The sequence below is a fragment of the Marmota monax genome, unplaced genomic scaffold (assembly GCF_021218885.2).
Source record: "Marmota monax isolate L192 unplaced genomic scaffold, Marmota_monax_Labrador192_F-V1.1 WCK01_AAM20220418_F8-fsc00056, whole genome shotgun sequence".
NCBI classification, from domain to species: Eukaryota; Metazoa; Chordata; class Mammalia; order Rodentia; family Sciuridae; genus Marmota; species Marmota monax.
Window position 1 is genome coordinate 12,437,501 of NW_026695212.1, and position 13,495 is coordinate 12,450,995.

The 13,495-nt window shown below is 35.0% G+C and overlaps 1 protein-coding gene across 5 annotated transcripts in view; it reads right to left on the reverse strand.

Moving 5' to 3' along the window:
* Window positions 1–13,495, reverse strand: part of Osbpl8 (oxysterol binding protein like 8) — a 184,161-nt gene that overhangs the window by 11,559 nt on the left and 159,107 nt on the right. For all 5 annotated transcript variants that reach the window (XM_058574613.1, XM_058574612.1, XM_046430599.2 and 2 more), the window contains 6 exons: window positions 11,580–11,678; window positions 8,727–8,824; window positions 6,627–6,716; window positions 5,034–5,170; window positions 3,026–3,211; window positions 2,632–2,719 (listed from right to left, as the gene is read on the reverse strand). In XM_058574613.1, coding sequence (XP_058430596.1) covers window positions 2,632–2,719; window positions 3,026–3,211; window positions 5,034–5,170; window positions 6,627–6,716; window positions 8,727–8,824; window positions 11,580–11,678 — 698 coding nt within the window. The remainder of the gene's footprint in view (window positions 1–2,631; window positions 2,720–3,025; window positions 3,212–5,033; window positions 5,171–6,626; window positions 6,717–8,726; window positions 8,825–11,579; window positions 11,679–13,495) is intronic.

Below are 13,495 nucleotides of genomic sequence, written 5' to 3' on the forward strand. Positions count from 1 at the left end.
TTTATACCTTCTTTGGAAAAATGTCTGATTATGTATTTCTGTTAAGTTAGGAGTTCTTTATATATCCTGGATATTAAACCCTTGTCACAATTCTGTAGGTTGTCTCTTTCTTCATAACACCCTTTGATGCACACAACTCTTAATTTTTAGGAAATTCAATTTTTTTCCTTCTTTTTCTCTTTTCTTTCCTTCTGTTCTCCTTCCTTGCTCTCCCTCATTGGCCTATATGCCATGCCTACACTTATATCAGTACACTGTTTTTTTTTTTTTTCCTTCTTTGATTCATAGAGCATTTAAACATGGAGTTTAGTTTCAGCACACTCAAATACAGAAGATATAGGGTTAAGGCTTGGGGAATACATCTCCCAGGGAATAAAGCAATCTCTGAAGGACAATGGTGGATCCATGGCTAATGCAGTACAGCTCTGAATTAATGAGCATGCGGTATTCTATGTCAGTAGTGCCTATTGGCTGGTGTAAAGTGGCAGCAGTAGGAGAAAATGAGAGTAAAATTGCCCCACCAACATCTCAGGAGGACAGTTGCAGAGATGTAGGCAGAAGTCCTCTCTCTCCCTCTCTTGATCTTTGACATGCCTTCTGCCATGGGATGATGCAATATGAAAGACTTTGCCAGATGAAATCCCCCTTGGTGTTGGACTTGCCAGAATCCAGAAGGTTTCAGGGGTTCAGTCCATGGTTGACCGATTCCAAAGCTCTGGGCCCTGAGTAAGGCAGAACATCATAGTAGAAGAGCATGGCACAGAAAATCAGTTCAAGACAAGGCAACCAGAAAGCAGGGAACCATTACTACTGTTTTCACTACTGTGAGTTTGTAGTCAATTCTGTAATCCAGACAGTGTGAGTCCTCCAAAATTGTTCTTCTTTTTCAAGATTGTTTTGGCTATGAAGGGTCCCTGGAAATTTCATATGAATTTGAGATCAATTTTTCCACTTCTACAAATAAGACTGCCAGAAGACTGATAGGGATTGTGTTGACACTGTGGAGTGCTTTGGGTAATATTGTTATCTTAACATAAACTTTTCCTACCTTAGAAAACAGGGTAACTTTCCAGTTATTCTTTGTTTTTAGCAATGTTTTACTATTTCACTGTACATTTATTCCTAGCAACTTATTCTTTTTAAATTCTATTATAAATTGAGTTGCTTTCTTAATTTCCTTTTGGAATTTGTCACTGCAGGTATATATAACCACAACTGATATTTGTGTATTGATCTTATACATGCAAATTTGCTCAGTGTTCATTAGCTCTGGTTGCTTTCCTGTGCTTTATATATATATATCATGTTATCTGTGAATAATTTTGTATGACAAGTTGCTTCTCTCTTGTTGCTTCCCAAGGTTCTTTATTTGGCCTGATGGTTTGTGTATAGGTCTGAGTTTGTTCTTGTTGAGCTCCTTGGATTTATAGAGTGACATATTTCATCAAATTTGGAAATTTGGGGGCCTCCTTTCCTCAAATAGTCTTCACCCCATTTTCTTTCTTCTCCTGTGGACTCCCAAAGTGCATGTGAGGACCCACCTGATAGTGCTCCACAAGTCCCTTGGACTCTGTTCACTTTTCTTTCTCCTCCTCAGATGTGATAATTTCAATTGTTTTATTTTTACGTTTGCAGATTTTGTCTTGTGCCTGCTCAAATCTGCTGCTGAATTCCTATAGTGAATTTTTCATTTGTAACTGTGCTTTTCATCTGTAGAATGTTTGCTTCTTTTGCATAATCTCTGTTTATAAAGATGAGTGCCCCACCTGGGTCCTTTAGTATGTACCCTGACAGATTAAAAATACATCTTCACAGTTTATTTTTATGGTCTGCTGTGCTCCCTCTGGAACCAGGGACTCACTCTGGGAATGCAGGGATCCTACAACACTGCTACTGCACCAAGGAAGGGGTGGGACAAGGGCAAGTAAAATACTATAAAGTTTTCCTGCTGCTTTGAAGTTACACTTTTCTTGATTCAGCATCCCCTTGACTGCTATAAAACTTTGACTTTTCCAGGTTTCTGGTACATTTTTCAGATAGTTTCTGCTTGTTTTTTGATGGTTCTTTGGGATGATATGAGCTTCGAGCTGCCTACTCTGCCATTTTGTTTACCCCATGCTTTACTCAGCTTTTTTGCCACCATGACCAAAAGATCTGACAAGAACAATTTTATAGAAGGAAAAGTTTATTTGGTGCTCATAGTTTCAGAAGTATTGTCCCGAGATAGTCAATTCCATTGCTCTTGGCCAGAGGTGAGGCAGAACATCAAGGTGGAAGGGTATAGAGGAAGAAAGCAGCTCTAAATATGGCAAACAGGAATCAGAGAGAATTCCACTCATCAGGGACAAAGCACATATCCCCAAAGGCAAACCCCAGTGACCTACCTCCTCCAGCCACACTCTACCTGCCTACAGTCACCACCCAGTAATCTATTCAAGTGGATTAATGCACTGACTGATTAGGTTAAGGCTCTTATAACCCAATCATTTCACCTCTGAACTTTCTTGCATTTTCTAACAACCTAAATTTTAAATTTTGAAACACAATTTTAAATTTTAAATCTTTAGATACTAAAGATTTCACAAATTTATAATGCTAGCAGATAGGCCTAGTTACGTTTTTATTACATACCATTGGAGTTCGATGTTTCACTTTGGTCTGGATAACACCATCTTTCTCAAATTGTATCATATCATTAAGTGGGTCCCATGGTCGGGTACTAGATAAATGTAAAAAAACAAAACAAAACAACCATTTGCTTAATAACCAAAGAACTTAAGAAAGTTTCTATTCTATGTATTCTATGATTAGTTTTTCATTAATTAAAAACATGGTTCTAATATTAAAATTTGCCCATTTCTAATCTAATCGTTGGCTTATTTTGTAGGATAACTACTACCATTGAGTTTATAAATAAATGGAATATCAAGTTTAAAATCTCATGTATTTATATAATAAATAGCCTAGAATTAAAGGCAACAAATTATGCTAATATATTTGAAATACACTCTTTTTAATTACTTACTCTGCAAATTTGTAATGCCATTCTCCTATGAGAGGATCAAGTTCAAATAACTTGCAAGTCCATTCTTCATTTTTTGTTTTCCGATCTCTGGCAGATTGTCTTTGAGCTTCTTCCAAAACATACTTCTCTTGAGTAGCTTCTGTTTGGTCTTTGGCATTTATGGCTCGAGTTACTCGCTGCCAGAGCCTAATACAAGTGCAAAAATGATATTTAAAGAAGGCAACAAAAGCAAAATCTATACAGAACAGGTTTGAATCTTGCTGAGACAAAATAATGCTCATGAGTTCCAACTATGACAAAACTTACACTCATATGCTTAGGAATGAGTCAAGATATAAAGTCCAGTGCCCTAAGAAGAGAAACTAATGGGGATGGGGGAGAAGTTTATTAAATTTATTATATTTGGTAATACGCATAAGGTAGTTAATGTCATCAACCAAAGACAATAGGAATGTAGTGAAGGTAGGAATCAAAAGAATCTATATTTTTAATAAGTTCCCCAGATGATTCTTACACATTTTGTATAAAATTCACTGGCCTCATAAAGATAACACTGGTGTAGTACAGTGCTTCTCAACTCTAGATGCAGCACTTATCAGAAAACTTAAAATCAGAATCTCTAGGAGTGGGCTGAAGTATTAATATATTTTTACACTTCCTAGATTATTTTAATGTGCTGTCAGTGTTGAGAACCACTTATTTAAGAAAAAATACTTTGAAGAAAATAATTTTAGCTATTAAAATTTAGTTTTTTCATTAGTTAAGTGAAAGTGTAAGATCTCTATCCCACCCTGTGAGAAGGCAACATGTTGAAGCTGAAAGACAAAAGCCTTAGGAATCAGTCAGACTTGAAGTGAAACCTACATCTGCTATTTCTCAGCTGTTGATCTTAGTTTCCTATTTGTCCAAGTTTTGTTTCTTCACCTATAGCATATGCTGAATTATATTCACACCTCACAAACTGTTATGTCTTGAAAAAATAGCTTTAGATGGAGAACATCCTATGGTTGTAGCTGAAATGGAATTTTTAAGAACTTATATATTTTCCATTTTTTACAACCCTCAATTTTGAGTATAGAAGAGAAAGTACACATAGACATGAATATCCATGAAAGAAAATGATAAGCATGTAGAACACATAATGAGGACTAATGTGTATAAGGTACTTGGCAAAGTCTCTTGAATACAATAGCCCTCTTAACACAAAGAAATATAAAGTGCACACATTTTTGATTCAAAAGTGTTAAGTGATCTTACAAGAATTTCATGACCTAAGAACTGAAACTATGACACTAATTTTTGCCCTCTTTTGAAAGGCAAAACAGAATGGAAGAAACATAGAATCTGACCATTTCTAAGAGATCTACCTGCCTAAATAGATTGGAAAATAGTTGGGCTGGGGATGTGGCTCAAGCGGTAGCGCGCTCGCCTGGCATGTGTGCGGCCCAGGTTCGATCCTCAGCGCCACATATAAACAAAGATGTTGTGTACGCCAAAAACTAAAAAAATAAATGTTAAAATTCTATCTCTCTATCTTTGAAAAAAAAATAGTTGCCAAGTAGGAACTAAGACTCACTAATGGGTTCTATAATTTTATGCAAACAAAAAAATTTTAAAGTGCTGAAGCAGATGAGAAAGGAAAAAATAAGAAATTTTAGTTCTGAGCTGCAGTGAAACAAGATCATTTGTATTGTATTTGATATTTACACATATGAAATGATAAAAACTATTTCACTGAAATAAAATATGACAGCAGACAGAGTGAATTGTGACCACAGTATTAAGGGATTAAAATAAACTCTTTGAGGGGCTGTGGTTGTGGCTCAGAAATAGAGCGTTTTCCTGGCACATGTGAGGCACTGGGTTTGATCCTTAGCACCACATAAAAATAAATAAATAAATATATTATATATACATATATGTTTTATATATGTATATGAAATAGGAGAAGATGAATAAAAAATACTCTTTGATCTTCATAAAGTTAGCTAAGAAATGGTATACTTACTTTTCTGATTCAAAATCATCCTGCTCTTCAAATTTTACAGTGTGTCTTATTAATCTCCATTGCTTAATGTCAGGTGTTGGATTCCAGAAAACCTCGGAATTATCAGTCTTTTTGTCATTAATAAAAACTTCACTATCCTATATTTAAAGAAATTAAACATTAATGTTAAGAATTTTTATTTAGAAGGTTCTGGAATGTCCTCCAAAGGTGTTGAAGGCTTGGTGCCTGGCTGGTGGTACTTCCCAATTGGAAGGTGGTAGGAAATTTGGAGGTAGGTAGGCCTAGCTGATAGAAGTTGGTTACTAGGGGCTGTGCCTATGAAGGGTATATTTTTCCTCAGAGCCTTCCTTGCTCTCCTTCCTTGCCTTTGGCTGCTGTGAGGTAAGCAACTTTGCTTTTCCATGTCCTCTCTTCCTTTACCACAGGCCTGGAAACAATACAGCCAAGTGACCATGGCTGAAATCTCTGAAACCATGAGCCAAATCAGATCTTTCCTAAGTTGTTTATCTCAGGTATTTTGTCACAAGATGGAAAGCTGACTAACACAGAAATCTGTTAGAGAAGTGGGGTCACTATTATGACTATTAAAGGCAATGAACTAATTAATCTGGTGGAGGAAATTTCAAGTAGCATAGCATTGAGGTATTGCTGGATTTTGGCTAGATTAATGGTGAGAACTGGGAGCAAAAGGCCGAGAGGAAAGATTTGGAAAACTTTTACTTTTAGTTAGGCCAGAAAAGAAGTACACGTAAAGTTGCAGCCAAGGAAGGTTGGTTGCTGAAGAGATTACTGCCAATAAAAAGAAATCAAGAGCTAAGGTCATCAGGTGGGGACTGCACATGCCCTTTGAAGTTCACATCATGCCACTGTGTGTCTTAGATACTGGACATATAGCTATAGAATTTAATGTTTGCTCTGCTCTCTCTCTAAGCCCCTCATTTTTCCCTTTAGGAATGTTTACCCTGTGACACTGTATTTAGCTTGTTTTTTACTGTTAGAGGGGCTCACAGCTAAGAGTTTGCCTCGACCCTTAGGAGACTTTGGACTTGGACTTGTGAACAATGCTCAAACTGTTAAGACTATGAGAACTCTCAGAGATGAACTAAATGCATTTTACATTATGAGATAGGAATAAACCTTTGGGGGTCAGGGGCAGAATGTTATAGTTTGAATTTGGAATGTCCTCCGAAGTGTTAAAGGCTTAGTCCTCAGCTAGTAGCACTATTGGAGGTAGCTGAAACTTTAGGAGGTGGAGTCTGGTTGGGGCAAGTAAGTCACAAGGTTGTGCCTTTGAAGGGTATATTTTTTCTTTAGTCCCTTTCTCATTACAGGTTGGGATTACAGGCATGTGCCACCAGGCCCGGCTCTTGAGTTACATTCTTAATGCAACACACAGTAAGTTATATATGTGTTAGCTACTTCTACTGATTTAAACATTTTGGAAAGACTAAATTTACATAAAACTAAATATCACTGATTACAGACCATATCAAAATATCTGCTTTTAAGCTGAAGCTTTTAATTTTAATATGATTGTTAATTTTTTTTACATGGAATAGAATTTTTTTAAGGCTAATATATAAAAATACTTACCCAATGACCTTCCAAGGTAGCTAGGACTTCTTTTCCCAATTTAAGTTTCCCTGATATTTGATTAACAGAATCACTACTCCCTAGAAATGGCTTTCAAAAGATAAAATGTCGGACATTTTAATTTTAAATTATATTTACATACAATGTAGACAAACAACAAAAAGTAATTATATATATATATAGTTACACACTACTGAAGATTAAATAATAAAATCCTGACTCAAATTTTGGTTACAAAATTTTAATACAATTTGAATTGTTGCTGTGGAGAATCTGGGTAAAAACAGACTGTGAAATCCATATACATTAAGAAAGATCACACTGACATCACTGACTCATGTTCTGTGTTCTCTCCAGTGCTAAGTTATCCCTAACTCTCAAGACTCTGCCCTATTCAACTGGCGATACATTAAGCATAATAACTCAGTAAACCAAAGAGCTTTAATGACCTATTAAAAGAAATAACCCCTCTAAAAAAAAAACCCATAAATACATAACCAAAAAATCCCTCCAAAACTAAAATTAGAAGAAATACACTTTGGGACTGTACTGCCTTGCTAATATCTTTCCTTACAGACAAAATCTTGATGCTCCAACACTCAAAGATGTAATGAATTGCTTAGGACTTCTTTTGTCATAATTTTCAAACATCAGTATCACACACAGGCAAAAATTTACTAGGGTAAAAAGTCAAAGAGCATTGCATCATATAATACTTCTGAGCTCCTTTTTATTAAAGCAGAGTTGCTGATCAACAAAGAATAATTCAGCAATAAATATGATTAATAATTCATAGAAATGTTTTTATCTGAATATAATATACTGTCCTACAACTAACACTGTGAAAGGTCTTAAATTTTCCTTTCACTCTGAGGCAGACCAAATTTTTGAAAGAGCTCCTCAACAATATTTACTATTCTCCCCTCTAGCCCACATGCCCTTCCTCAATGAGACCTTGCCACCCTCCCATTAAGAATCAGGGTCAACATCTCTTCCCCCTGAATTCAGGCAGTCTTATAACTCTTCAACAGAAGATGGTGTTAGTGGTATAATTTGGCTTCTGAGGCCAGGCCATGGAAGGGAAATGCAGTTTCTGCCTTGCTCACTGGAACACTTGCAATTTGGAAATCCTAAAGAAAGAATTCTGTTTGAAGCTATTGTGCTGTGAAGAAGCCAAGTCACATGGAAAAATCATGTATATAGGTATCTGGATTGACAGCTCTAGTCCATCAATCATCCCATCCGAGGTATCAGACACAGAAATGATAAGTGTTTAGTTCCAGTTCCCAACTATTGAGTCTCACGTATTCTGAAGTATATTCCTGGGACCCCAGGAAGGGGGTTACACTATGTAAAAGAGATAAGTGATCTCTAATATGCCCTGTCCAAATTCATGACCCACTTACCCCATGAGGTTCAGAACATGACTGTTTTTTAAGCTGTAAGTTTATGGTAATTTGTTGTGCAAAACATTGAACGATACAACTCTGTCTTAAGTGTACAGAGCAAGAATGCAAGCTGATATATAACTTCTGGTATTTTGTAAAGCCATGCTTTACAGAAAATTTCTATCTAATCACTTGTCTCCTATATAATTAAAGTTTTACTAATTAAAATTAAAGACAAAAAAATATGGCTTTATGTTAATTTAGATCTGTTCTTTTTAATTTAGCCTTGCCCTCAGATGCACCTCTTTAACCTGACATGAAATATGTGTGTGTGTGTGGTGTGGGTGGGTGTGTGTGTGTGTGTGTGTGTGTGTGTGATCTTGTTTTTTTTTTTTTTTTTTTTGGTACTGGGATTGAACTCAGGGGCACTCAACCACTGAGCCACATCCCCAGCCCTATTTTGTATTTTATTTAGAGACAGGGTTTCACTGAGTTGCTAAGCACCTCACTTTTGCTGAGCTGAGGCTGGCTTTGAACTCACGATCCTTCTGTCTCAGCCTCACGAACTGCTGGGATTACAGGTGTGCGCCATCACATCCAGCTTGAGAATTAATTTAGTTCTTAATTAGGAACTAAACTGTTTTCCTTTGTTCAATATTCATAGCACAGCTTCCCTTTAGTTAGATAATATTGCCTATCATTTTCTACTAACCTTTAGTTTAAATTCAAGTATTGCACTGTATCCAGTCTTTTGACATGTAATATTAACTGTTCCACCAAGCTCCAGTGTCATTGTACCATAAAGAATTCCTAAAGAAAAAAATTGATAAAATATTGAAGAGAGAGACATACTGGCCTATAATAAGCAGCATTCTGTAATCTAGTTTCCTTTTAGGAGAAATTTATAATTCAGGGGCATTCTGTCCTGCTTAATAGATATCTATAATACAGACATAAAGTTTGTTCTGTAGAATATAAATAGATAATAGTTTTAACCACAACATGTACAGAATCTACATCTGTAACTTTGCCTACTCTCTAAAATATATTGGTGATCCCAAAATCAATATCCCCAGTGTTTTTGCAGTTATTTGTAGACATGCATGGGGCAGAAAAATTGGAGTCACCAGATGTGCACATTCCCAGATGAGAGAAAATTAGGTAACACTGCCCTTGATCCAGTTTTCATACTGTTGAAGTATTCTTCTGCAGGATATTTAGTGCCATGTGTTTTAAATTTGTGTGTTTTTCTGCTAAGGATTTTGCAGTTTAAAGGACCCATGTACAAAGAAGGCTGTGATATACTTTACAGAGGATATCATGTATATTAAAGCTTCCTTCAGGCAATAGTTACTGTGCTATTGGCTGTTAGTTCAATGATATGTTATAATTAAATTAAATATCTTTAAGCAGAAACACACATGAAACAAAGTCATGTACTTATTGGCTGATTGAAATATTGTGAAAAGAGGCTTACAAGAACTTAACCTCATATTTCCCCTATAGGGCAATGATTCAGTATTTGTTAATTCAGTGTTTGTGGTGACTTTTATAGAATATTAACTCCTGCAAATATAAGAATCTACTCTGTAAGTGAGGTAAACAACAACAACAACAACAAAAACCTACAAAATAAGTTCTGTGGCTAAAAACTGGGAAAATGCTAAGTCAATGAGTTACCTATGTATCTGTTAATGCAATAAGCAGTGAAAGCAGCTTTTAAAATGCAAATGCAGAACGTTTATTTGTAAGAGCAAACTAAGCAACGCTTCTTATATTTATTTGTCCAAGGAACTCTTATTTTATAAAACAATTTTTTTTTTTAATATTTATTTTTTAGTTTTCAGCGGACACTACATCTTTGTTTGTATGTGGTGCTGAGGATCGAACCCGGGCCGCACGCATGCCAGGCGAGCGCGCTACCACTTGAGCCACATCCCCAGCCCCAATATAAAACAATTTGTGAAACTAGCAATTTGGGAAATACAGCTTAGAAAAGACACATGGAAAGTCTTACAAAAGTTATCATTATTTCCTATGCTTATCTCAAGGGGTTATAATCTTTCTTTTTCCATGCAATAAAAACTTTGCCATGAAAAAAAAAATTCCCTACTGCTAGTTAGGCACGTCATGGGCAGCTATATGAAATAAATGATGAAAAAATTCTAAAATAGTCATTCTTATTCACAATTGCAGATATTTCATTTCATGTTTAAGAACTATACATGGGCCTGGTGCAGTGATGTACAACTATAATTCCAGTGCCTTGGGAGGCTGAGGAAGGAGGATCTGCAAGTTCAAGGCCAGCCTCAGTAACTTAAAGAGACACTGTCTCAAAATTAAAAAGGACTGGAGATGCAGTTCAGTGGTAAAGCATCCCTGGGTTCAATCTCCAGTACCAATAAATAAATAAATAAATAAATAAATAAATAAATAAATAAATAAATAGATAAATAAATAAATAAAACAAAACAGAAAAGACAAAGCTCTAAGAATTATCTAAGCCTGTGTTGATCCTGAATAAGATTCTTAACCCCTCCGAGTTTCTCATCCACAAAATGAAGTAACAGTAAAGAATTTCTATGGTTTTGTGAATAAGTTCCGAAAATGAAGGATAATTAACAAAAAAGTTACTTTGAAGAAATGTGTTGGAAGGGATGGTACAGAAAATGTCCAAGCTGAGTATTTAAGATGATACAATGTAGTAAAAAGTTAAGACCAAAAAGATAGATTGCCTGCATTTAGATCTTGATTTTGCCACATTTTAGCTAGATGATAATAGAGAAACTGACTTCTTTGCATCTCATTTTCCTTATTTATACAACAGGTATTATAATATTTCTACTTTACAGGGCTGCTGAAATGATTAAATGAGTTTACAAATGTGAAGTAACATACAACAATTAATTGGGTAGTTTGCCTGTTGTAAATGATAGTTATTAATTAATTAATATCCTATCTACAGTCTCAATAATGCGAGGAGGGAAGCATAATACATTAATCTTTAAGAAATTACCAAATAGGATGAGAAAAACATTTTAAAGAACTTGGTGTACTGAAAATTAGCAAAATAAATTTTAAACAAGGGTGGTGACATAAGAAGTTTACTTAGAATCACTTTCTAAGGGTTGGGGTTATGGCTCAGGGGTAAAGCACTTGCCTCACATGTGTGAGGCACTGGGTTCTATTCTCAGCACCACATATCAATAAATAAATAAAATAAGGTCTATCAATAACTAAAAAATATTTTAAAAATCACTTCCTAAAAATTTTAAATAATGGGAAGTTTAATCAAATTTCAAAACCTATATATAATTCAAGTGCCCATTATTATAAACCAATCTCTTACAACTGATGTATATATCACAAAAGTCCATTATGAGTGAATTTAAGTCACTACAGAAATATTCTACAGGAAACAATAATTTTAAGTATTTGTGAACCAAGGATGCTTTTAAGCAAAATCGGTATGACTCCCTCAATCTCAAAACAACAAATGTGGTCACATACATTTACCTACAAAGAAGGTTTAAGAAATATCTAATTAAGTAGGGAAAATATTTACCTTTACAATGAGCATATGGCATTGTCATTACATAATCTTCACCTCTATTCAAGAATGTTAACCGTGCTTCTCCCTCTAATATTGCGGATAATGAGTTTCCTGAAACAAATATTATTTATTAAATTTCAAACAAGTAATTCAACTAATTCAAAATGAACAAAATATATCGGGAACAACTACCCATTATAGTGGAATATCTTAAAAGCCTCTTGATCTCAATGTGTCCAAATAATGTGTATTCATTATCTTACATCTAAAACATTGATTCATATTCTTTAAAAATGATAACTTCGAAAGGAATAGTTACTATGTTTGTTATTTTAGAAGATCATATGAAAAATCTCAAACATGTATAATATTCAATAAAACTACTTCATGTATAGCTTACTTTGTCTCTTTTGAATAAAAATATTTCTTATTGATAAGTCACATAAAGTCATAAGCTTTAAACACTTATAATCAATATAATAATTCTATGGACAATTTTTAAAAATATGCATAAATCACCAAAATGCAATGGATGATAAAAATGTCATGCTAATTTCTTCCATTTTTTCTCTCCTCAGATGCCCAACTTTATCAGAGTTACTACAGAAGTAAGTAAAGTATACAGTGAGTAACCCATTTGTAAATGTAAAGCTTGACAGTTCTGGTGATGGCATGGAGTCATGTAATTATCACCACAATCAACATATAAAACTTCCTGTCACCCCAAAAAGTCCCCCTTTGCTTCTTAGCAGTCGATCCTTTCCACCAGCCCCAGGAAATCACTGCTCTGTTTTCTATCACTGTAGTTTTATCTATCCTGGAATTTTAATCTTGGAAAGTTCATTTTAATTTTCTTATTGCTTTGTGACCTGTACTTCTAGGTATAATCTTGTGCATATGTTTTTTTGTTTTTTTTCTAGAGCAGGGCTTCCAACAGTAGCACAACTGACACTGAAGGCTGAATAATTCCTTGTTGTGGAGTCTATTTAATGCACCGTGGGATGTTTAGTAAGTAGCATCCTTGGCCTATGTCTACTAAGTCTTTCAATTATGTCCAAAAATGTCTTCAGACATTGCCAAATTTGCAAAATTGCTCCCAAACTGAGGGCCACTGCTTGGGTATTACAAATACTCATCATTAAAATTTCACAGTCCAGTTATTGTTGCTATTATATCACTTTCTGCAAAGTAGAAAAGTATGCACTGTCTAGGTGCATACTCCTCCAGATCTTTGTGCTATAATTTTATGTTATATCTGCATATGTTAATAAAAGTCAAAAGACAATGCTAATTTTTAGAATAGTAACATGGATCATAAAAAACTGAAAGGAAAAAAACAGAAAAAAAGGTATTCTTGTATTTACCCAGATATTTACCATTTTTGACAATCTTATGTTCATTCTGAGGATCTGAATTTCTATCTATTATCTACTTTCAGCCTGAAGAACTTTATTTAGCATTTCTCTCTCTCTCCCCCTCCCTCCTTCCCTCTCCCTTTTTTTTTTTTCTTTCTTTCTTGTATTTCTTATAGTACAAATCTTCTGACAACAAAGTTTTTCAGTCTCACTTTGTCTAAAAGTGACTTTATTCTTTCCAGGCATGGTGGCACATGCCTGTAAGCCCAGTGGCTTGGGAGGCTGAAATAGGAGGATTGCGAGTTCAAAGCCAGCCTCAGCAATGGCGAGGCACTTAGCAATTCAGTGAGACCCTGTCTCTAAATAAAATACAAAATAGGGCTGGGGAGGTGGCTCAGTGGGTGAGTGCCCCTGAGTTCAATCCCCAGTACTCTTCACCTCTACAAGATTTGCTTTTAATCTTTGGCTTTCAATAATTTAACTATGTTGTGGTTGGCCTTCTGCGTATTTATACTAGTTGATGTTTTAGATCACAATGAATAAATTAAAATATTTAGTTAAGTTTGGGAAATT